Source organism: Sebastes umbrosus, chromosome 13, assembly GCF_015220745.1.
Source record: "Sebastes umbrosus isolate fSebUmb1 chromosome 13, fSebUmb1.pri, whole genome shotgun sequence".
Lineage (NCBI taxonomy): Eukaryota > Metazoa > Chordata > Actinopteri > Perciformes > Sebastidae > Sebastes > Sebastes umbrosus.
The window spans coordinates 27,306,202-27,332,813 of NC_051281.1; the positions used below are offsets into that span (position 1 = coordinate 27,306,202).

Below are 26,612 nucleotides of genomic sequence, written 5' to 3' on the forward strand. Positions count from 1 at the left end.
GAGCAGACATATTTACTTTCAGTTTGTGGCGTCTGTCGTCCGACTATGTATGGATAACATGGCGCTGATATGCGAAAATGAACTAAATGGGTTTTATTTCTGTAAAAAAAAGAAGCAAAATGACTTAACATGCTGCATCGGCCGGAAAAACTCTGACACGGGCAGACCTTGAGCCGACCGGGCGGGACACACCACAAAACCTGTTCACCCTGCATGTCTCAGAGATCCTTTCTGTAATCCAACCAAGGTCTGTAGAAGCAAAAAGTCTGAGGTACTTACTACACACCAGCTGTGTATGACGTATTTTTCGAACATACTGCTGTGTTCAATGTAAGACCACACACTAGCGTTGAGGTGTGCTTTCGTAAGATGCACTATGCCAGGAAACCTATTTGGGTTGTCCTATTTTTTCCGGCGTCAATACCAGTTGACACTCCGGAAAAGCTGCGACTCTTTCACATTCCCCATGGATTGGTGAGAGCATGTCTTCTTGTGTGGTGTTGTAAGTGTCACAGTGGGCGAGGAGAAACATTTCTCTGAGTTCTGCCGACGTTGACGAACCACAGTCCCAGTAATAACTTCACAACAAGACATTTCTTGGTAAGGAGGAGAAATACTGTATAAAAAAAAGATCGGATCTTTAGGTGAGGGAACAACGGACCAGGCTGTCCTCCCAAGAAAAGCAACAGCATTAGTCACTTGTTCAAAAGCCTAGTGTGACCTATGTATGTTTACCTGACAGAGACTCTGGACAAATTCTTTACACTTCGTACTATGAGGTGTGGCCTTGCTGATGTATTCATTGCAACGCATTCATTGTGCACCTCAGGCAACTGACAACCCACATCATACATGTTAAGGCTGGTGAGTACTCCACTGATTCAGCATTGCTCTCATTTGAAATTGTATCACTCATGATGGATAAAAAAAAGAAGATCAAAATCGATGCAGCAGAACCAGAGATGTCATTGTTCCACACATTCTTCTTGATGCCTACATTACCCACAATGCAACTCCACTCTTTTAAAGGGACCCTGTGGAGTTTTCTTGTAAACAAACAAAAGTTGTGTGTACGTTCAGTGTTGCTGCGTTAATGCGTTGTGTGTGTCCCTGAGGTCTAACAAACGTGTCAAGTGCGTTTCCTTCCTCATAAAACATGATTCAAGTCTTTTGAATCCAGAATTGTTTACAGCCATGTTTACTAGCTTCGAGCCTTCTTCTTCCCTTTTTTGATGCATTGCAGCATATCTTGGCTTGTTACCGCCACCTGTAGATGAGTGGAATAGTGTGAAACCATTGGCTGGACTGTATTGTGTAACCCGCGTACACATGCATCCTTTTGCACATGCACAACGTTAACAAAACGGGTACCCACTCATAGAAAAACAGCTCTACAGCATTATTAGAAGTCTAAGAGTGCTTTTAAGCCAACATTTAGTCTGTTGTAATCGAACTCTGGTGCGGTTTGTTTGGGGAGTTGTGAGCGCAGTACTCTTACTCTGATGTGGACCAAAATAACCGGTCCGAGACCACTTGTGAGGGGCGATCTCGGACCGTTTCCAAGCAAACCGAAACGCCAGCTGCCTGTGTAGGCATTTGTTGACATGGACACAGGTAACAAGTTTAACCTGAGTGGGAGAGGACTGACCTGGACTTCTGCAGAAGTCTGATGTTTGCTTGACATCTGGGCCGAAGAGAACATACACAATATGCTAAATAAAGTCCATAGAAATAGTTTATAAAGTCAGTCGAGGTAAACTGGGGGAGAAGGGATTCGTGCTCACAGTAGATCAGTGCAGAGTGCAATATATCAAAGTCTGTGATTCCCTGAATAGAAGTGGCAGATCTTGAGACGGAAAAATATTAATTCGCTCCTTTGTACACGCCGCTCAGCAATTTTTTTTTTTTTTTATTTGGTCTGCTTTAAATTGTGCACTGTGAAACCGAACCAGACTAAATAGAAAACAAACCAAAAAGTATCAATTTCACTCTGATTCGGACTCGCCAAACGGACTACGGCTTGTGAAAGTGCCCTAAAACTCCACAGGAGCCTTTAATTAAAAGGATTAGTTTAAAGATGAGGGAACATATGAATTCCAGCTAGCCAGCTCTAGAATGATGGCGAGACCAAGCAGAAGGGGAGCCATGAGTGAGTGTTTCTTCTGTACAAAGACTCTATTTAAAGCAAACCACTCTGCCATAGGGCCCATAGACACAGAGCTCTGTTTCTATAGCGATAGGCCAGCCCAAGCCATCTGATCTCCCCCTGTCAGACCGCCACTTGTCAGCTCCTATTAGGGCCAGCGGTTGCCTCTGCTTACATGTGGTACCCATCACCCCCAGACCATGAGGTAGCAATCCTGTTTGGCTGCCGCAGTGCCTTGCCCCCGGGGACGCTCGGTTCACTCAGTCCTGGGATCACCTCAGGTTATATGTGCCGTGTTATGACAGCCTAATGGTGCTAGTAACTGTGTGGCAGTATAGAGTGCGAGAAGGGAGGAGGAGGGAGAGAGAAAGTTAGAGAGCGGAAGAGATAGACAGAGGTTAATAAGCATACAGATGCTTGTCTTTCCCAAAAACAGCTCTATTGCAGCTTCCCTTGCATCAGTTAGTCAGGATATTCCAGAAACACAACAAGACGTCTTAGATACTAAATAAAGTTTTCACTAAAACCTTCTTCTCTCCTTTTGTTGTGTAAACATAAGAACATAAATTGCCCTCGATGGTTCCATGTTCTGAATGACTTGATTCGATGAAATGCCAGGTATGGTCTTGGTATGGTCCCCACACTAACGATTATTTTCGACACTGACTAGGCTGCAGATGACTTTCTCCATTCATTGAGTGGTCCATATACAAATAGAAGAATGCCCATCACAGTTTTACTGCAACCCAGTTGCCAGAAAACATGTCAGAATTATATGTTTCTGCAAACCACAGGATGAATGTTGACGTTTCTGTACCAAAAATATGTTTCATAAACACATTTCATATCAGCCTTGTATCACGCGTATCAACAACATAACATTACAATATAACGTAACAATATAACGTAACAACATAACGTGACAACATACGTAACGTTGTCAAGTATTTGATACTCTTATCAACATGGGAGTGGGCAAATATGCTGCTTTATACAAATGTATGTATATATTTATTATTGGAAATCAATTAACAACACAAAACAATGACAAATATTGTCCAGAAACCCTCACAGGTACTGTATTTAGCATACAAAATATGCTCAAATCATAACATGGCAAACTGCAGCCCAACAGGCAACAACAGCTGTCAGTGTGTCAGTGTGCTGACTTGACTATGACTTGCCCCAAGCTGCATGTGATTATCATAAAGTGGGCATGTCTGTAAAGGGGAGACTCGTGGGTACCCATAGAACCCATTTTCATTCACATATCTTGAGGTCAAAGGTCAAGGGACCCCTTTGAATATGGTCATGTCAGTTTTTCCTTGACAATATTTAGCGTAAGTTGAGCGTTATTTAGCCTCCTTCATATATGACAAGGTTGGTACCAATGGATCCCTTAGGTTTTCTAGTTTCACATGATACCAGTTTCTTCACTCTAGCTGTAAAACTGTGCCCGCTACAACGTAACAACGTAATGTGACAACGTAATGTGACAACGTAATGTAACAGCATAATGTAACAACGTAACGTAACAACATAACGTAACAACATTAAAGGGACTATAACAACGTAACTAACGTAACTAACTTAAATAAATAACAACCACCCTTAGCGGACTTTCTTACGTAAAGTTATGTAACAAGCGTAAAATTAACGTTTACTTTTGGTTTCAAGCATACAGTCATTATTTACTTTTGGTTTCACATGGGACATGAACAGTGGTCTCCTGGGTGAAAGTCCTGTGTTTGTTTCTGTTTTCCAAAATCATGTGAAAATGTCTTGAGAAAAATGAACTCCCATTGAGGTTTTTGTCACTTGTCACTTCAAGTTAAACTGCATTTAAAAGAAGTGAAAAACACAAACCCTCTGCACATTTCTTCAGACTGAATGCACAACTTAATAACTTGTTGATGGATAGTTTTGCATTTGTATCCATACATTTGATCCGATATACTTTGAACATTTATAACTTAGGTCAATATTTGCTCATGTCTGTCACGATGGCTTACTGTGCAACAAACCAGTCTGGACGTTACATACCAGAGTTGTTATGAGACGGCTTTTGCATTAAATGCTCCAAATTTGGGATGGTTTTTTGTAGTGATTTCCAGTCTGTAAAGGGGTAAGGGTCCCCAGGGTTTTGGCAGCGTGTGCCAACCCCCCCTCACCCGTCATCCTTCAGGCCCAGACGTCTATAAGTCTCCACCAGTAGAGTTGGTCTGGCCTCACGGAAGGAAATATTACTTGGAGCGGAGCACTAATTGGCAAGCGCCCAGACACCCCAAGAGTGCTAATGAACAGGCAAAATGGCCACAGCAAAGAGGGAGTGAGGAATCCAGATCGAGGCTGAGGAAGAGGGGGTCCAAAACTCACTGAGGCTCTCTGTGAGCCCTCACCCTCTGTCCGGGGCTTAGGGCTACTTCCTCCTCTGTAATTAAGGGGTTATCCCCCTGCACAATGGAGAAATTAAACTGTAAAACCTTGCTAGGTAAATTACTGCTTTTCCTGGGAGTTAGAGGAAGCGTCTTGATATGTAAACAATACCCCCTCTTCAGCTGAGTACCCTCTCTCTCTCTCTCTCTCTCTCTCTTCCTCTCCATCACCCCCTCCCCTGCCTCTCTCCCGCCTTCCTCTTTGTTCCGTGGGAATTTCAGATGGGCCAGATTCTCTCTAAGACTACAACTCTGCTGAATAAAGAGGATTTACAGTACCTTTATCGCTTAAGCATCTCAAACCTGTTTTGCCAAAGCTAACACTCAGAGAATGTGCACTCATGGAAGAAGCATACACAGAAACACACACTGCCAGTACACGTGTTTATAAAATGTGTCTTTTACTAGTTTTAGCCAAGCTACAAGCACTTTGCATTTATGATAAAGTCAAGATGGCAATATGTGAGTCCCTGAGGAGGTGTGCATTGACTGATATAAGCTGTGCATCTAGCATTGGAATAGCTTGGGTGTGCTTGCTGAAGAAGCACCATGCCACAACATGCCGGACAGTATACAATCTTTTACCATGACAGTTTACTTTATAATCTCTGATAAGACAACAATATGGAGACAGGCTGCTTTAAGCTGCCAGGGTCAAGAGGCTAAATTTGAAAGCCTTCCTCGCTAGGATTTCCAGGTTGTCTTCATTAAGCTCCCTGTCCACACTGGAAGGCCTGAACAATAGGAAGACAATTACATCTCGTCTTCTTCTTCTTTGGGTGAACAAACAACAAAACTGTGCTTCCAACATCTGGCAAAGAGTGGGTCTGACCAGTTATTCTGCTGAGTCTCAAATCTTGAGTATTAAATCCGTAGAGGAAAATGTCAGCTTAGTGTGGATGGAGGAAAAAACTCTAGAGAGAAATATGTGTTTCAAATTTAACACACTTAAACTGGATTTATAGTTGTAGTAATAAAGGGGTTACAGTGTAGCCGGCAGAACGTAATTATGTCCAATGGATCTCATCCCTACTATTATATTTTGCCTCTTGGGCAGAAGCCCCTGGCATCACTCTAATGACGCTGGGGGCAGTCTAATGGTCACGGTTAGTGTTATAGAACATTGTTAGCATTGTGAAACGGTCGCGGTTAACGTTGTAAAATGTGGTTAGCGTTATTAAACGGTTGTGGTTAACATTGTAACACGTGGTCAATGTTGTAAAATGGTTGCGGTTAACGTTGTAAGACGTGGTTAACGTTGAGAAATAGTGGCGGATAATGTTGTAACACGTGGTTGATGTTGTGAAACAGTTGCAGTTAACGTAACAAACGGTTTACGTTGTAACACACGGTTAAAGTTGTAACACACGGTTAAAGTTGTAACACATGGTTAAAGTTGTAACACACGGTTAAAGTTGTAACACATGGTTAAAGTTGTAACACACGGTTAAAGTTGTAACACATGGTTAACGTTGTAACACACGGTTAAAGTTGTAACACATGGTTAAAGTTGTAACACATGGTTAAAGTTGTAACACATGGTTAAAGTTGTAACACATGGTTAATGTTGTAACACATGGTTAATGTTGTAACACGTTAACATGAAACAGTTGTGGTTAAAGTAATACACAGTTCACGTTGTAACACATGGTTAATGTTGTACCACGTGGTTAACGTGAAACAGTCGTTGTTAACGTTGTGAAACGGCGACGGTTAGGTATAGGCAACAAAACCACTTAATTACCTTTAAAAAAAACATGGTTTGGCTTAAAATAACTACGCTTGTACAGTATAAGCTACGGACGTAACATCATGTGACTCAGTGACGTAGCGTCTCGTAACAGACCGTTGTCAGTAAAAATTACTCAACTTATGATTTCCTCCTGCTGACAACAGACAAACAGATATAAAAACAGAAATCACGACCTCCTTGGCGGAAGGTAATGAAAGAATGTAAACACAGTTACTGTGGGGAGTGGAATTAAAGCACAATATGGCTGGATCACATCCATTTAGTCCTGCGGCGGTGCTATCAACTCAATTAATTAATAAATCGACGACACCTACGCCATAGGTATGTGAGGCAGGACCACAGTTAACCCCTTGCATCAAATCTAAATACAGCTTTAGTGTGGATGCACTCTTAGACGGTATTCCTTTGCACGTTGTGAACGTGTGTGAATGTAAGTATAGGGCTGACGCTAATGATAGTTTTCATTATCGAGTGATCTGTTCTGAAAAATGCCCATCTGAAAATCTAATCTGAAAATTACCAACACAATTTCCCAGAGCCGAGGTGTCCTCACATTGTGAGTGTATGCGTTTGTGTGATAATACTGTATATAGTAAGTGTGGAAGGTTTTCATTTCAACTACTGTGCTGAGACAATTCTACAGTGTTTTTCTGAAACTACTTCTACAAATCCTTAGACAAACTGCAAAATGTGAGATGATGGTGGTCAAACTGACAAACAGTCTGCCTGCAGTACCGCGCACGTCAGATCCATGTCTGCCATGAACATGTCTGTATTCGCCGCTGCCAGGGGATGACCCCGCTGCTCTTTGAAGCCAGCGCCAAAAATTCTCAGGCTTAGCTAACACCATCGGGGAAATCACCTGGCAAACAAAACACAACAGGCTTACACGCTATACTAACACACAGGCTTTCATTCAACAAACCCTTTTCATTTGTAGACAGTTTATTAGACAGCCGCCTCCTTCCACTTACGTAATGCAGCTAAAGCAATGCGATGAACCTTGTCGCGGTAATCACAAAATGAGGAGTGTAATTATATCTCCGAATAGAACAAAACTTTAAATTAGCAGTTATGGAAGTTTATTTGACAGATAAAGGTTTGAGGGTATTTTCATTGTTGGTATTATATGAATGAATGGATGACTGATTCACATTTTCTCTCAACAACATTTATCGCTCTGTGTTATCTATGATTTCATGAGTTTCAGGCTGCCCTTTAAATCTTAACATATTCTTGTGTAATCACATAAAAAAAGCAAAGAAAGTCCCAATGAAACTATGTTTTAATATTTCACAAGATCTACTTTGCTGTACCACCACCTTAGAATTGCACTGAGGCCATCCAAAAAAAAAAAAGGGCACAGTGTAGCGGCCAAAGGGCAAATGTAATGTTTGGGTAAGAATTTAAGATCCAAATCTCAGACATCCTGTTTCTAGAGACGTAGCAGCTTCTTTCTTACCAAAAAAACTACCCTGCCAACCCCAGCCAGGGTTAGCACTCAATCTTCTCTTGCTACCCAGCTGTTACAGAATATTCCTGTTTCCTGCAGCCGTATGATGAATGACATTACAAATCAGTTTTCCATATGGCAGCATTTTGTTTGCCTTTTTTTCAAAGGACCATGACAACCATACAATGGCCTTATGACAGGCTACGCTGTGATTACAGAGCAGCGTAACTAATAGTAGTGCAGTCCAGAAGCACTTTCTCACAAAGAATACAGCACTGTAGCAAATGGATGCTTATGGCTGGCAGATATATACTTTTTTTTTTTTTTAAATCCTGGGGTAAAGAATGGTACAAGAGGAAATGTGCAGGAAAACCAGCCTCCAGTTGGAGTTCCTTCTCTTTTCTATTCTGTGTGACAAAATAAATTCAACTCAGTGTCCGCCAGAGCATTCAACCACATCTCACAGTCTTCATTAGGTCATCGGTCACATGATAACAAGTAGGGGCTGTGTATTAGCAAGAATCTTGTGATACGATACGTATCATGATACAGGGGTTACGATTCAATCTATCAAATGATATTTTTTAAATCTAATTTTAGGAAAACTGTCATAGTATAAAGAACACACCACCATATACATAAAATCTGAGTAAAAAACATCCAACATCAGCACTACTTTTTGTGCCACGAATCTTTGCATGTAAACTATTCATTCAAACTCGATGCAGTGTTTTTGAGAATCGATACAGTATCACAAAACTTGAAATCACGATACTCAAGTGTATCGATATTCTCTTACACCTCTAATAACAAGTGCATGCCAAAGACCATGACACCAGAATGCTCCATTCCCTGATGAAGACCATGAGATGTGGTTGAAAGAACCTGAAAAGCTAACTGGACCTTTGAGTTGAGATTTACATTCTCTCACACATATCAATTGCAAATATTCTATTCTATTTTAAGTGTGAAAAAATAATCTCAACAAAATGTAAATTTACTAGCTTTTATGGAGATTTCAATAGAGAGGTTTCCTGTAGTGAGTGGTTGCTGGTTGCTTGGAAATCTCACAGTCACTGAAGAAGTCACTGCGCTTCCATGGCTGTTGTTTGACAAGTAATACTTACGACTCCCCCTAAAACCACAAACTGCTGTTTGTACATTTCTACATGTCTGCAGGTGTATTTTTTTTAAAACTTTGGACAGAGTTAGGCTACCTGTTTCCCCCTACTTCCAGCCTTTATGCTAAGCTAATAACTTCCTGTCTCCATACTTAACACACAGACGCGAGATTTTTTCATCTCGCTCAGATAGCACATTTCCCATTTAACTATTCCTTTAACCTGTCACAGTACAAGGTCTTCGGTGTCCACTTGTTATCATGTGACCAACATTCCGTTGAGGTCACGTGATGAAACCTGAGTCAACTCCGTTTGAAGGAGAAAACGGTGAGATGCAATGGAAATCTCTGAGGTGACCTTTGAAATGGGATTTTGTCACGCATACTGCTTAAAATCTTTGACTTTATAATAGAAAGAATGTAGTAGAAGTTGTGCGTCATGAACAAACTGCAGGAAGAAAAAATGACGCTAAATTTGATATGTGACATTTATTTAAGAAGCCTTTCAGTTTTTCCCCTCTGATCCTGTTTTTAGGACGTGTTCCAAGAGCCCGTGAATCGTGGGCATAGACAGCAGTCCACTGTATTTACCGAGGCAACCTCATCTGCTTATTTTGCTGGTCGCACGGTTTACTGCGACTTGTCTGCGTTGGCCGGTGTCGCGGCCGCACACTCCATCTGGAGACAGATTCCCCCCCCCCCCTCCTGGGGATGTGACCGTGCACATATATTGTAAAAGTTTATTTTTTTGCATAAATGTTTATGGAATTCCTCCCCCATCGCGGCAAACCTAGCCCGCTGACTGGGCAGGTTGGTTTGCTATTGTTTCTGGCCGCGACCAGTTTTATTTAAAACTTTGAACCCCGGTTCATTTCACTGGCTGGCCAGGTGACATATGTATACGAACAAGTCTGCCTCTATGTGACTGTGACCCGGAGCTCTCAGTCATTTGGCTAATTGTTAAACGCTAGCAGCGGCTGGAGAGCAGCAGCAGCAGTAGTGAAACTTTAGATCTGTGATTACAAGAAGCAGTGAGAAGTTTCCCTCAGGACGAATTTCACTGATGGCAAAAATCAATTTCCTCCTCTTGATTTCTCGGGAAGCTACAATACAATGACACCAGGCATTAATTGAGAAGACACCTATTGTCCACTGTCTGGAAGGCTGGAACACTTACGTAGCTAATAAAACGTTCTCCTTGCAGAGATACTGTATATGATGATGCAAACTTTTCAAGATGTTTATTGTTTTATATATTCTCGACTGAAGCCTCAGTAACTGCAGACATGCACTTCTCACCATGGGTGAGTGGGCTTTTTAGCTCTATGCAGCGCTGTGATTGATTCTTTTCCTCCAGCAGCGTTTCTACGAGGGCGGACCACAGCTGTGTCTGCAGGCGAGGAGGGGGGGGGATGCTGGTGGTGGTGTGTGTGTGTGTATGTGTGTGTGGGAGGGGGGGGGGGGGACACGAACCGGAAGAGCCTGACCACAAACTGTCCGCCTCTAGACCAACTCAGCCGTAGGAACCAGGCCTGTTTACACAAGCGCCTCCCGCCCGTGTTTACAGCTAGCACACATTTTTGTTTTACCACGTCTAAACTCCTCGGACGTTTATTTTGCTTCACTTGAACTGTGAGTGTTAGGGCTACATTAGCAGGATGAAAGTAGCCGAGGCTGGCAGACCGGTGGCTCGAGTCCGATGGGTGTTATACACTGGGTCAGAGAGTTTGACGGCAATAGAAATGCACAGGCATGGACTTTCAACAAGTTCTTTAATAACATGCGCCGTCTTCGCCGTCAAAAGAAAAGCGGTTGCCTGAGGCGACACCTCGGAGAAGAGAAGAGAGCTATAGGCACCTTATTGGGCTGATTCCCATCAGCCCGACAAACAAAACAGGCAGGAAATGTCTTAGAGGCGGGGGCATGGATTACACTCTGCATGCTGGGAAAGAGCTTTCTGTTTAAGAGAGGATGAAGCTCGAAAAGAAAAAAAAGAAAAAAGGGAAGTACAAGCGAGGGAGAAGGGGAGAGACTCGAGGGATAGGGAGAGAAAGCTGGCGGATGGGGTGTTGGTTAATCCCCTAAAGCATCCATATATTGCCTCCACCTCCTCTCTCACTGCTTGTAAACGGCGAGGAATGTAACATGTTGTCTTTGGGCCCTGTGTGTGTGTGTGTGTGTGTGTGTGTGTGTGTGTGTGTGTAGACGCCTCTGGTACAGACAGATTTATATTCGCAGACATTGCCCAAAGCATACCACGTCGCTTTTTTAACTCTGGGTGCTTTGAAGCAGAGGCAGAGCGTTCCAAAGAAACAACCAATATCAGAAATGTCCTCTCATTTGAGCCTGATTTATGTTTCATAACCACATTAGAGAGCTTCCAAAGGCTGACAGTGCTCCACTCAGTCAACATACTATAGGCAACTGGCTCAGAGAATACAATCTGAGGACTGGGCTGCTTAATATTTGCCTTTATGACTTGTCTTGTAAGCATTCACTAAAATAAACATTTGTCTTGAGATATTCTTTTTTAAAAACTGGGAAGACAAGTCTCTATAGTGCATTCAACTTGTTAAGAATTCCTCTGAGCTCCATGGTTGGATTCAGCTCTTTGCTTACTTATTTCAAGTAAACATAAAAAAGAATCCAGAAAACTAATGTATAATTCAGTTTTAAATCAAAATAAAGTAATGATATATATATATATATATACAGTAGACTATATTTGGCTTCAAAACCCTTGTGAACAATCGCTACCAATCACTGGAGGAGAACGTCCTACTGCATTTCCCTTCTCTTAGGCCCTGTAATGACTGATGATAAAGGCTGCGAGTACTCAGGGCTCAAAAAACCTGTGTTTCAGGCTTTTACACAGCAATCAGCGAGGCCAAAAAAGCAATGAAAAAAAACAAGATGTCCCCTCCTGCTGCTTTCAGTTAGAATATCTAATCTTTAAATCCAGTCTTGGCCAGCCGGTGAACAAAGTGAAACTCTAGATAAGAGAGAGAAAGATGCGAGGATGGGATGAAACTGGGAGGGGAGTTGAGGAGTGACTTGGAAAGCGACCAAGTTAACTGTTTATAAGAGCCACATGAAGTAATGTGAGCACTGATCTCTGTAACCCAGATAGCTGCTCAGCAGTTCAAGTATTTCAGCAGGGTTGGAGGCATTATGTTTTTTCTGGTTGTCCGTTTGTCCCTCCTATTCTCGTGAACGCGGTATCTCAGGAACGCCTGGAGGGAGTTACTTCAAATTTGGCAAAAAAAAGTCCACTTGGACTGATTAGAACTTGGTGGTCAAAGGTCACTGTGACCAAAAACAGGTGTCATATGCTAATTATGATCATTTTACACAAATTTCTATTAAGATCAAATGATGAAGTGATGACATTTTGGACAGACATGGATGTAAACTGCAACTTGACTAGTTGGTGGAGGCATACGGCGGTAATTCTATTTTTTTTCAAGCAGGCCGGTTGGGATTATGGGAATGAAAAACTAGAATTACCGCCTCGCAGTTTTATGCCTCCGTCATCAAAATTAGCATATGAATTCTTGAGTTATGGCCAAAAACATGTTTTGTGAGGGCACAATGGCCTTGATCTTTGAGCACCAAGTTCTAATCAGTCCATCCTTGAGTCCAAGTGGATTTTTGTGCCAAATTTGAAGAAATTCTCTCCAGGCGTTCCTGAGATATTGCGTTCATGAGAATGGGACACACGCGACTGTCGCCGGCATGGAGGCATAAAAATGGATGTAATGCTGCATTAGACGTGAGCAGTAAGTGCACATGCTGGACATATCAGGCACAAAGAAGTGTAAACTGACTCTGCAGATGATGAAGGCCATAAATTGAAAGTCATTCCGGGACAGAAACAATATCGGCCTCTCTTGGAAGTCATTCTTGGAGGACAACAGCGGTGAGTTCCTGATAGTGTGCGGCTATAGACCCTGACAGGAAAAAAAACAACACTGGGACTTGGTCAATAGGCCTTCCTGTAAGCTTGTTGCTCGCAGGTCTTCTCAAGTATCAAGAGAGGCATTTATTGATATGCTGTTACAAAATGTTACTGTAGATGACACCTGATCGAGCTGATTCTTTCTCAACACTGGGGGATACGAACGGGTACTAAAAATGAAATCCATGACATGTTTTGGAGGCCTCCGGGGACGTGTTTCTTGTACGTACAGCCTCGTATCGGCAGTGCTTCTTTAAATAGCAAGGATACATGATAAAAATCGCATTGCACTGCACACTTAACCCCAACGTTTGTTCGCCTTGGTCAAAAAATAATGAACTCTTCCTGATGTTACAGAGTATCACGGCCATTGTGAAGAACAGCATTTTTTTCTTTTTTTGCTAAGTAGAATACTTCAGGAGATGGATTCTCTGATTCTTTCAGCTGAGGTTGGAGGGCCAAGGAGTTAAACCAAAGGGGGCACAGGAGTCTGGCTTGAATGCGGTCATCCCCTGCATAACCCCGACCCCTCCACCCCCTCCACCTCTCACCCGGTCTGTGGAACCACAGCAGCGTAAGAGCCTCATTTAGGAGCATAGAAAGAAAGGCAGAAATCTCTTTCTCAGGAAGATTAGTGGCTGTCCCTTTGGAGTAGGCCTGTGGACGGGGATGGAGCTTGGGGGGAGGAGGGGGTCTATTTTGCTCTGGGACATTTTTCTCTGCCGGAGGGGGCTGGGAGGTGGGGGGGGCATGACCCGCTCAAGAGAAAGGCCTTGTGGCCAGTGCGGAGACCCCAGTGGAGACCCTTCAGACTCTAGCTCCATCTCAGCCATGATGGCCGTGATTAACACACGGCTCCTTATCTACTCCCGGCAACACTAATTATACCACACTTCTCTTCTTCATCCATCTGCGCCACAGTGACCACTCCCAGTCAGGTCTTTTGCGACCGATCCACTTTCACGGTGGAAAAAAAACTGGAGGTGGGGTGATTTAATGCCGTGTTCTTGTTTGAGTACAAGCGAGACGGCAAGTGTTGACAAAGGTGAGGACATTTTTTTTTGTGGCGCCTCTCATTGGCATCCTCCTTACATACATCAAAGCTGTGAATAATTATCTGTGGACAATGTGTTTCTTACGCTGAAGAACATCAATCTCTGTCGGGAGTTCCGGAGCTACGGCCGGACTCTATAAGACGGATGAATACGACACACTGCTTAGGTAGAAAATAATCAGAGTGTTAGCGAGCTTGTCTGCTCCACTGGCCTCGTACAGTCAACACCAATGTGAGGGATGGTGGAAAAATTCTCTTTGGCAAACTTTCTCTGGAATATAATAAGGGGCCGTAAAACAACAAGTTGGCAGATCCGTGTTTGAAAGCGGTCGGTCTTCCTCTCACAGTGCGCGGCACATCTGAGCGTCCATATGCTAGTCTCATGGTGTGAAGTGGTGGGGAGGAGGGGGGAGTGCATCAATCACAGGTATTCCTTTGAAACCGTGAGATGTTTTACAGTCCTGGTACCTAATCTGGACACATGTTACTCTGACATGGTAAAGCACAAGCCGACGCAGACTCGTAAATCCCGAAGGGCCTGGGAGTCGGGTTGCGAGGGCCCAGCCTGTGGAAGCACGCCCCGTAGCTGCCAGACAGATGCAGGCTGTCACACAGAATGTGGGCGCCCATTTAAAACCATTAACAAGGCCCCGAGAAAGAAGATTCCCATCGTATGGATCGAACCGACCTGCACTTTTCATGCCAGTATCCTTTTATGCCACTTCCCCCTTGCACCCCTGACATACACTCTGCATTAGTGGCCAGACAGACACACTTCCATTATGTCTTCACACACAGACAAAGACGAGTTCAACAAGGCAAGGCATGTCTCTATGAAACACAAGCAAAGTGAGCTCGTGAAACAAGTTATGAGGTTTCATGGCCAGCTGACACGACGGGATGAGGGTGAACAAGATGTTCTCAGGATGTCTCTGCTTAGGTTACACTATTATATTGTGCGGTTTTCAAGCTTAATGTAGTCGCTTGGAGTACTTTGCAATTCCATTTCAAATACAAGTAAGCTGGATAAAACAGGACCTTTTAAGTAAGCCAGATTGTGACATCTTACAAAGAATGTTTCCGAGCTACTTGATTTATTCACATTTGCCCCACATTTTTTTTTTTTTGTTTCCACATGCATACTAATTTGAGAACCAGTTCAAATAAAAAAGAAAGAATAATCAAATTGGAAACAAAAGCAGAGCATTAAAAGTATCTAATGACATACTAACGTCCTACTTTTTGCTGTTCCCCCGTGTGACAAAAAGTGAGCTTTGTGATGGCAGGCCACCAGGCCCTTCATTAAACAGTAAAGCAACTTGAGTGATATGTTCCTGCAGTGGCCCCTCAGATGATGCCAGTGTGTCGTCCTGAGGGGGTTTCAGTGTCCACCAGCCGCCTCCACCAGCAGGCGTTAGTAATTCATAACACCGGTACCTCTGAGGCCATGAACAAGGTCCTCAAACCTCGTTATGAGAAGTTTTCATCACACATTCACTAATGAAAACATGAGCTCTCATCTTTTAATTATGACCCCTTTCTAGTGAGAATCTGCACACCCTGCAACCTCGGCACTACCACCACACACGCACAAATAAGCCCTAATGGCTGCAGACTACTTTTTTTTTTTTTTCAGTGGTGCAAGGTTATGAAAATTCAACCACGGCAGCCTACATAACACACAATGGTCATAACTAAATGACTAAATAATTCATGTCATGGCAAGTGCAATGTTTTCTTCTTTTTTTTTTCTTTGCTGGTTTGAAAAACTTGTGGCCTCTTTGTGGAGGTGCCAGGGAGGGCGCACTGAAACGTCCTAGTTTCTCACCCCGCATCCCTGAACAATTAATGCGCGTGGCTCCTCTCGTGGCAGGCCACCAAGCCCATCATTAAGCAGAAATACCGCTAACGCCACAATGTCGTACGACATCTTCTTAGCATTTCAAAGGTGCCTCCCTCCGCCCGGCCTTTATCCGAGGACTCTGATACACCATGTCGTCCACTGCTACGCCAGCCTTCTTTAGTAATTCATGAAATTTACACTCGGGAGGTGAGAACAAGGTCTTTCGACCTCATTATAACATTTTTTCATCACCCATTCTCTGACATCTCTGAAACATGCGGCCCCCTATCTCTTGGTCTAACTCTTTTCATGTGCAACCCGGCTACTTGTGTGACTGGCCGTAATGTTTCAGAGAACATGATGCTACAGAAAAACAAAAGGATACAAGAGTGCTATATTGTAAAAGTGTTTCAAATGAACAGGGCTGAAGTACTGCCGGTTTTCTCACCAAATTACCAAATGACCTTGCTAACACTTGCTAATCACTCTGCAGCAATTATGGGTAATATACCTACCGTATGTCCACCCTATGTTAAATATCTAGTAGAAAGGGTAAATGACTTTACCTCTGGTCAGAGTGGTGGGCGAGGGCTTCTTTGGGATTTCTGAGAAGCTGCTTCCATCCAGACCTGAACCCTTACACTCCTTCTTCTCAGTGGCTGTTGGAGCTGAAGTCTCCATGCTGCTCTTTAAGTTCCGTCACAACCTGGAGAGAGGAGAGAGACACTGATGTTAGGTCAACTATTCCATCTTGGCTGTGACCACCGTGCAATAGAAAAACAAGACTTCAAAACAGAGTATATGTCTGGACCGTGTGCGGTTAGTCTGTGAATTTGTGGCTAAATTGTTACACAAATAGTCAGTGGTCATAAAATAATATCTATAATGTTAAATCCAGCGGTACATGTCCACCAGGTCCAGCGAAGACACTAGGTGACGCGCTGCTCCACTCAACTGGTCGTTCAAGCGGTGACGTACACTCTCGTGGAATGCACCTGATTGGTCCCTGGTTTTCTGCTCGGCGTTTCAAACAGGAAACAACATGGCGGCCTGCTCGTAAACTTTCTGTTATTCCGTCTAAACAATCCACCAAAATCTACTTCTGAAAACATTTGAAGCGAGAAATAGGCGATGCCACTGCTGAATCTGGTTTCATTTTAGAACTAGATGGCCTAGTTTCACAGCTTGGTCCAAGCTTAGTGAGTCGGAAGCGTCGGGCTGGACGGGCTCATTTGCATATAAGGACTGTTCCCGCCTTTTCATTTTGAAAGAGCAACGGCCAATGAGGAAACTCCAACATTCGACCGACCAATCGTGTAACTTCAGCACTCAGTGATAGACTTTTGCATTTGTAGGGCTGGCCCTCTGCGGTCCGGACAACAATAAAGTAATGCATGAAAAAAAGTTCATGTGAGCTTTTTTTATAAAACGGTCACTATATCCTGACAATAGTGCATAAAACAGATAATCTGTGAAAAATCCTCATGTTCCTCTGTGTCCTCCTGCGCTCATAATGGCATTTGGAAGATTCCACGACGCCCGAAGGAAAACAACCAATCAGAGCTGAGCCGTCTTTAAAGCAGCTGACACTCACTGCTCGTAAACAGTCCATCCAAAACCAAGCAACGCCCACCGGCCAGAAGGACTTTCTCAATTTACTAGGGTTGTCAGTCGATAAATAAAAATAGTTAATCGCGATCAAATTAATCACACATTTTCACACAACAACAGCTGTCAGTGTGTCAGTGTGCTGACTTGACTATGACTTGCCCTAAACTGCATGTGATTATCATAAAGTGGGCATGTCTGTAAAGGGGAGACTTGTGGGTACCCATAGAACCCATTTACATTCACATATCTGGAGGTCAGAGGTCAAGGGGACCCCTTTGAAAATGGCCATGCCAGTTTTTCCTCACCAAAATTTAGTGCCAGTTTGAAGCGTTATTTAGCCTAGTTTCATATGATGCCAGTATCTTCACTCTAGCTTTAAAACTGAGCCCGCTACAACCTAAAAATCGCTAGCTTTGTTATTGCGTTAAAGAAATTAGTGGTGTTAAAACAAATTTGCGTTAACTTTGACAATTTTACAGCTAAACAATACACTGAAATATGTTTCTGGAAACATTTAAGGAGAGAAATACAGTAAGAGAATATTGACTCATAATTGATCAGTATTAAGTATATTAAGTATTCTTAAATGTTTCACTTTTTTGGTCAAATACCAGACCAACTAGGAAGCAAGAGAGGTAAGTTATCTCTTTTTTTTAAAATGTTGTAACCCAAACTGAAGCGTATTACAACATTTACTCTGTGACTTGTATGTATTTATTCTGTCAGTGTAACTAATGTCAGGTCAGGCTTTGAACACACAGACAGGTTTCTCAGTTTGATGTAACGACTTCACAGTCCTCTTCTGTTCCAATAGTAAATGTGAGTGGCCCTCAGCGCTGAGGTTTTAACCGCACGCACACACACACACACTGTGTCAATACCTCCTCATGTCTGTGTGAATGGCTCGATGACTTGGCAGCGTGCCACTTGTTTGACTTGGTGGGACCTACAAGATCATCCTCTGCCGAGAACAAACAACTACCCAGTCCCGGTGGTGTGGGAGGGAGGGAGGGAGAGGTCATTCCACACTCTCCAGCTAACTGGTGGTCAGCGCTTTTCCACCTGCTTTCAGACACCGCCGTGAAAATGTCAGCGTGCTTTGACAGAACGCTGAGATGACATTACGGCGAGACGGAGCCGAGTGGATGCGATCAGAGTGGGGGTGATTTCATGTTTCACAGGTGCGAGGGGAAAGGGCTTCTTTCCATATTTGGACAAAAAACATTTTAGTCTGCATCTGAATGCTTTGGGGCATCCGAATGAAGCACTTCTCCTCGCACCTGTTGGCAGCTATGGGGAAGTCAGTTTAACTGAACTTTACAGGAAATCCTTTTGCAGTCTCAAGTCTTATAAAACAAAAGTGTTTATGACCTGACTTGTGGCCAAAGGACACAAACAACACCCTGAAACAGCAATTAATTTTTCAAGTCAGGGGAAACAAATGTGATTTTTGGCTGTAAGAAAGACCATTAAAAAAAAGGATCAAAGGATATTAAAAACACTCGTTGAGGGGTATGAAAATATGGAAACACAAATACATAACTATGAGTGCTGGGAATGATACTGTCATTGAAAGGTAAACGTAATTGCTCAGTGATCTGGTTACCGCTAGCCGAATGTGTGAAGTGCTGTTTTTGGTTTCATGTGGCTATCCAACATGTCATCCTTTATTGTGACGTGTGTGTATTAGCAGCCATGTCTGTGACCCTTCGGAGGTGCCAGTCGCCTGTCACCGAGCCAGTGTAAGCCGATTAGAGGTGGGTGACTAACAGGTTTAGGCTGCATCTGTTTCTTTTTTTTTTTCTGGTGCCAAAAAACGTCCTTGAGTCTCGTCTTGGAGAGAACTCCGTCACTCTGACATCACCTTTGTGATAGAATTTAATGTGCTCTTTCATGGGCTTTTATCTTATTCGGAGTTGGCCAGAAAAACAGGCTCTTTTTTTTGGTAGTGAACCCTCTTGGCAAAGATAAGATGTGCCCATGAACACACCAGTGCTCACAGCAACAGAGTTCGCCTTTCAAGCAGGCTGCCCCCTTAAAAATAACTGAGAATCCTCCCTTAACGTCACCGCCTGATGAACATCTGGCACCGCATTAATAGCTCTTTCCATGCTTTTACAGCATGCCAACTATTTGCTTTTCAATTGCCTCTGAACCTCGAGCCAATATTTTGATGAGAGGAGGTTTGGGGTACAAGCACCTGTAAAGGTCATTTAAAAATAATAATTAAAAAAAACAGAATCAGCAGGCGCAGTTTAGTTTTTAGATCTAAAAACTGCCTAGAGGATAATTTGGATCTGATCATGCTCCTCCTTATAATCGCGGGGGTGTTCCTGATTCGAGGCTCGTCTGAACAGATTATCTTCCACAAATTACCCTGTAGTGTTACTGTTTTACAGCCATAATCTTAATTTACCGACTGGATCAGAGTCTGCCCGCTTTAAATCCTTAAGCGTGAAAGGAACAGCGATGGAATATTGAGCAGAAACCCACAATAGCTGACCAGTAGGCATCACCAACCAGATGTTATGTACTTCTGAAGAACAGAAACATGGCTGCCAACAGCACCAATAGGAATTTTGTCTCTAGGTGGACAGCAGGAAAGGAAGACTTCCGATTCGATATGTATTGCGATTTTTGTTAACTTTTTAAACACTAGACCATGGGAAAAAGTTGAATCATACACTTCTAGGGAATTTTAGTTTGGAAAATATCTAAATTAATGCAGTCAAAATGTGGATTTTCAGCATGCATGTAGTAAGAGATGTCCTGAAGTCAAATATATCATCATTGTCAGGAATCATTTATTACATTTTTTTCCAGCAACTCAAAAATCTAAGAATAAAGACATTTCCCTCACAAACTAGTGATGTTTTTCTTTTTCATTTATAAGGAACATGTAATGTTTTATACTTCTGGTGAATATAATCCAATCAATCTTATTTCCATATATGTATGTTGTATATACAGTTCCCTTTGTTAACACCTTATTTTGAAAACCGGACGTAGTCACACGGATGTACTTCCTCTAATTTCTCCAAGGTGGTCTCTAGCTTTCCCGTTAGCTCCGTTCTCTTTATCCATCCATGGTCAGCTCCATCGGGGCCGTTTGAATGCATTTAACATAAATGTCAGTATATGGGTGCTCTACAGTTGTAGCGTCGGCCCATTTGACCACGGAGATGAGAGTGACGGCCGGCTCGACCGCAACGTTACCGCGATACGACAACGTTTCCTGTTCCATGACAGAGTTAGCATGCAGCTTTAGCCATGATGTCCAGCTCTGCTTTTCCTAGTAATGTGTGAAACACAAAGTGTTTCCATACTTTACTGGATGTGTAATGTTTACCACTTTGGATTATAAAATGGGAGGGTGCAGGTCGTATCCATGCAGACCCTCTAACGTTTTATACTTTCTCGTTTCGTCTCACTGCGGTTTGTTTTGGTTGACGGATACGGAACGGATGTGACGTCACGTTACTCAGACTACAACAATAAAAGCGGTAACTTCCTTGTACCTCCACAAAGACTCAAATGAAGCAAATATATCGATTCTGGCATTACATTTTTTTTTTTTCCCACCCCTAATAAACCAAGTGTGTGGTCTTGCATCTTGACTGACTCGTCTGGTGAGTGCGTTCTTACCATTAAAATTTTTAAAAATTGGTTAAATCTATCGTTATCAGTTATCAGTTTTAAGATTTGAAAATCTTCTAGTGAGCACCAGGCTTGAATAAAACTGCTAGATTTGAGTTAATTTCTCAAAAAGTGGCCCCAACTTCACCCTGACCCCCCTCAATTCTGTGGAGCTGTTACATTACCCCCTTCAATCCCCCATCCTAGTGTCTCCCTACAGGCCAAACCCGTGTTGCCCCTGATGACAGGGAAGCCCAGCTCTGACAGGCTGGTACAGGTGTCAGGAACCAAGCGGACAGATGGCAGGGGCCAAAGGCGAACAAACAACAAGGGTGCACTTCTTTTCTCATCTTCTGGTTGGCTGGGCAGCCCGTTGCAGCACAAACAGGATAAGCAACCCCCTCCTTCCCACACACACCTTCTCCTTTCCCAACCCTCTTGTGCCATGTGACCACAGGCTGGGGACTTCAGATAGCAGGATTACCCCCACTCACAAAATACACCGTCCCCCCAAACTCCCAAGACATCAAAGGATGATTCGTTGCTTTCCAAAACATGAAAACGACGTCTGGTGTCACAGGAAGTGATGGTGAACAAAACGTACAAGTTTTAAAATCGTGGGAAAAGACGCCCCAGGATCGGCTTTACTGTCTGCTTACCGAATGATTTCTGGGAAGTGCTGAGCAAAAACACCAAAGCAATGTCTGTTTAGCAGCCAAAATCCCAAAACAAGAATCCTCCAGATTACTGCTTTAAGTGATTTATTTTCGTTCATTTCAATGCAAAGCTGCTTTTTTTGTAAGACTAGACAAACCATATCCGAAACCTTAACCCTAAGTTTTACAGTGAGGCTGCTTTGTTCTTTCTCCTTCCTGCCACACTGAGCCACAAAACGGGATGTTTTTTTCCATTGGGACATGTCTTTGCCTTTAGTGAATTATCTTACACACATTCAGAGGGAGGTTTGCTGAAGAATCTGTGTATGTGTGTGCGTTTGTTTTTTTCCCCCCAAGTGCAAGACTTGACAAGGTTTAATTGTTACGGAAGTGAACACAGATGGCAAGAAATATGTCTTGTATTTCATAAATTCAACAAATTCTTCAAGTCCGCCCACACCGGGAAGACTATGGATATGTTTTGGTTTATATTTAATGATTCATCACTAAAATAGGTAGCAGAAAAAGGTTTTTTTTGGAGCGGGGTTAGTGCACAGAATGGTAAATATTAAGAGAGAAGAGTACAGTTTATAGCAGATGTTGTACATCTTGATTTTCCTCCACCCAGCCCTCGCTCTGATGGAGCATCCAGACATGCCACTTAACCACACGAGGCACAGGGAAAAAGACTGAGGTAATGGGGAAAGTCACTGTTATGTTTTCTTCTGCCAAGGTCAGTCTTAAAAATCATAAGGGGGATCAGATAATCCCATTTGTTTCCAGTGCGGGATCACTTGTTTGTGTAGCTTCTTTTTTTTTCTGACAGAATGCTGATGAAAGTCAGAATTCTCAGTTGACTAATGAATTTACAGTTCAAGTTAGTACAGTCACTTGCTCCATTTGCAGCTTTTCTCTGATGGGAGACACACTCCTATAGGCAAGAACATCAGTTTTTTGGGCTATTTTGCTTCCATAACACGTCTTCTTTCAGAATAGTGTAACAGAAAATTCACATTAAGGTGTTTATTTTACTACTTTGTCTATTTGTGTCTGTAGATTTCTCCTAAATTCACCCCAAATTAGCATTACATAATGCCTCATTTGCATATTTAAGGATACATTTTCAGAAAACTTGTAATTGTCTTAATGTCAGTAATCAACAGGGGAACTTTCATGGTGATATTAGTTTAAAGTTTGACCCTATTCCCCTCTAGTGTCTCCCCTTAAAGACAACAGTATCCGTGCCTCGTCTTTTCTTCTCTCTGAACTCCTCTTCCTCTCTCTCTTGTTAATTTACCTTCAGCCCCCTCCTCCACCTCACACTCGCAGGACTTTTTGTTATGAGACCTGGTGTGTGTTTTTCTTAGCGCCTCGGTCAGTTTCAAGTGTTCCTCTCCTCCACTACCGTTCAACAGCTCCCCTTTCACCAACACTGAAAGGAATGCAAACACACATCAAAAGAGGCCCTCTCATTTTGAAGATTTCCAGGCTTTGCTCTTCTTACTTTCTTCCTTCCTATCTTTCAGTCAATGTGATCCGTATGCTGGTAGAGGCTCTCTTTCCTGGCAGCACACACACAAACACACACACACACACACACACACACACACACACACACACACACACACACACACACACATTTACACGGGTGCACACAGTGAATTTGCACATACACAATGACAGGCTCGCCAACTGCTGTCCCACACTCTGCTCACTTGGCAAACACACACACAGATAGATAGGTGAGGTCTCCTGCCCCTACGCCACCTGCAGACCTCTCTACTCAGGTTTCTGAAGTACACTCATGCAGGTTAACATAACAACCATCAAAAGCCAAAATATGGTTTTGTTTCACATATTTTCACATCACAGAAGCAATGTTGACGTGTTATTTTTGAGAAGCGATTGAGACTTTTGTAAGTCTTATATAGCGCTGTGATCAGGTTTTTCACCAGCCTACTGCATTACTATACTAGAGATTATTTTCCTTTGTTGTGACAATGGGACAGTAACTTGGTTAGTGACAGTAGTGGAAAGTAACTCACCTACAGCACTTACAAGTTTGAGATACTTGTACCTTGTTCTTGAGTATTTATATTATAATTCAACACATTCTCACTCCCAACTCGTCAAATACCACCGCTTGGTCAGTGCCCCTCGGATTCAGAGATCCATGCACGGGGTACCCCTTTTGCATTACTTTTGGACGGACCAGGGACAGCGTGTCAATATACGCTTGTTACATAGTGTCCTTTCAAAATAAACTTAGGTTTAGGCAACACAACCACTTAGGTAGGGTTAGGAAACGGTCGTGGTTGACGTTAACTTCACTGACTCGACTCAAGCGACTAGCGACTCACGTGACTCACGGAATGGACGATAACGACGAGTCACATGACAAAAAACTGACGTGACAAAATAAGTCGACGTTCTGCAAGATTTGACAGACTGGAGGAAAACCGAGTATCGCTTTAATACTACGTCACTCGCTCCGACCGTCTAATAACGCCATGGGCGGGTTTACATTGGAGTTAGTTCAAAGCCCAGTTCGTCACATACTGTTGCTAAAGATGGCTCCGTGCGTCGGTTTCCGGTGCCGAGGGGCGCTGACCAAACGGCGGTATTTGACGAGTTGGGAGTGCGAACGGGTTGTATAATTCTACTCCATCCGTCATATCTTTAATTGCTGGTTTCTTTGCAGAATATGATTTTTTAACCACATTGCAACATTGCTGATATTGAATCATTGATGGATTGTTATATAACAGTATATAAATTAGTTAACCACCTCGATCAGCTAGAACAAGACAATTCTGTTCATACATTATTTGATCAATAAAACGACACACAAAGTTAGCAACTAGCTGGTGAACATAGTGGAGCATTTAGCAGCTAAAGAGGCAGATGGTTCCTTAAGGAGATGGCAGAGACCAAAAACTGAGCTAAAAGAAGAGCAAATTTATGTTTTGCCAAGTGGCAAATAAAGTGGCTAATGTTGCTCCTTAACTGCTGCATGTGTAAATAGGCAATTATTTACATTTGCAATTCAAACTTTATAAGGTGTTGATATGTCAATGTCAGTGTGTTTACAGCTCGTTTCTGTTGTCTTAAAGTCGCCAAATATCTGTCATTGCAGGTTTAAGGCTTGGGGTAGACTGTGGTCACAGTTTAAATAAAAGAAACCACTGACTTTATGCGACACGATGGGACAACTGTCTCTTGTGTCAAGAGTGCTTGCTTTGAATTCCCAACTGGCACACATTAAATAACAGGCTGGGATAGTATATCCTAACAGAAAGGATGACAGGAGGAAAGATTCCAGTGACTAATAACTCTTAAAGAATTAAGGCAGACTTGTGTTTAAGCTGTGATACATATGGAAAACCATCCAGTCTGCTGCAGCTCTTAACCCTTCCTCCAGTTGCACCCTAAATGGGGAAAAAGGCTAAAAACAATGTTACACTCAGGAGGAATGCTGGAACCGTCAGATTTAATTTACAGGTGGACAGGTGTAGGAGCGAGGGCTTCTTGTTTCACTGTACTTCAGTTGTACCTTCACTATATCCGGATCCAGAGAGCTCCTTGCATAATTTATAGAAAATACAGCTGTTTTTCTCCTCACATGGACAGCCCTAACCACATTGGCCGGACTTTCTCTGGTACTCTCTGGCGACAACTTCATGAGAAACCTTTAATTTAACTTACCGAATGTTCTCTCCAGCTTACCAAATACTTCCTTCTCCAGATAGGGAGAACAGCTCATTTTTAGTCTTGGCTGCTACAGTACTAATTGGTGGATTGGAGCAAGCAATCTCATATTTTATTCTGGTTTCTCTTTCTTATTATTAACCCCTTTTTTTTGGCACCTAACGACTTCAACACTGTTTAATATAGAAACTTTATTCAAACTTCAGACTGTTGAGGACATTATCTAAATTACTTTTAGTGCTTGTATCTTTCGTACTTTCCGAAATATTTAACAATTTTGGAAAACTTTCCTCAGAAAAAATACAGAAAAATAAAAAAATAGTTACACATTGAGTGCTATGAGCCTCAAAGTGACAGGAGTGCCATTATTGACTACAATGTACAATGGGACCAGAATTTACAAGAGGGAAGCAAAAAATGACTTTTCTAACAGGCTCTATTTCCCACATTTGTGACACCATGAACGCATCCTTTACATCATCGTGTTCAGCAGAGCCCCCTCTCTCTAACGATATAAACATTTAGATAATAGGAACTATGATCTTTGAGTAATAAGCGACAGTTTCAGCTTAATCACTATTACATGAACTGTCTGACTCAGCAGTTACCATCATCATGGCAACCTTTAATTGCAGGTGGGGACACACAGCTGATTGTGATTGGCTAATTAGACTGCTTCTCTTATCTCTGTGTCATTAAACAACCACTTGAATGAAAATTTCAGAGAACACATACAAACATTTTAACTTAAACTACTGTTTCAGCTCATTTTATTGCCCGAACAAATTGTTTCATCATCATCAATATTCCCTTGAGCAATGAGCTTTCCTATTATTCCAACTCAATACTCCTTCAGCTGCTATTTCATTTAAAGTTAACCCAGCAATGCAGTTTAAACACCCAGCTATACATGAAGCAATGCAGTCCAGCCTCCGGCTTTTCAAGCTGCCAGGAAACCCACCACAGTTTCTTCAGAAATTGCATTCTCTAGGTTTTAAACCACATTCGAAAACTTTCAACTTTTGGTTTACCACATTCAAAAACTGTATTCCTGCCAACTTCAATCATTTAAATGTTTTAACTTTTCTTCATTTTCTAGGTCAGGATAAAGAGAAGAAATAATAACACGCCCCTTGGGTCATGGTGAGGTGAAAGAAAACTCTTTGAAATCAATGAAACACAAAGCTGACTACAAACCAAGATCCTAGACCACCAATCGTAGTGACAAACTCACCAAGA

At 42.5% G+C, this 26,612-nt stretch overlaps 1 protein-coding gene across 2 annotated transcripts in view; it reads right to left on the bottom strand.

Moving 5' to 3' along the window:
- Window positions 1-26,612, bottom strand: part of gli2a (GLI family zinc finger 2a) — a 95,848-nt gene that overhangs the window by 57,208 nt on the left and 12,028 nt on the right. For both annotated transcript variants that reach the window (XM_037790508.1, XM_037790507.1), the window contains exon 2: window positions 16,329-16,468. In XM_037790508.1, coding sequence (XP_037646436.1) covers window positions 16,329-16,443 — 115 coding nt within the window. In that variant the 5' untranslated portion in view covers window positions 16,444-16,468. The remainder of the gene's footprint in view (window positions 1-16,328; window positions 16,469-26,612) is intronic.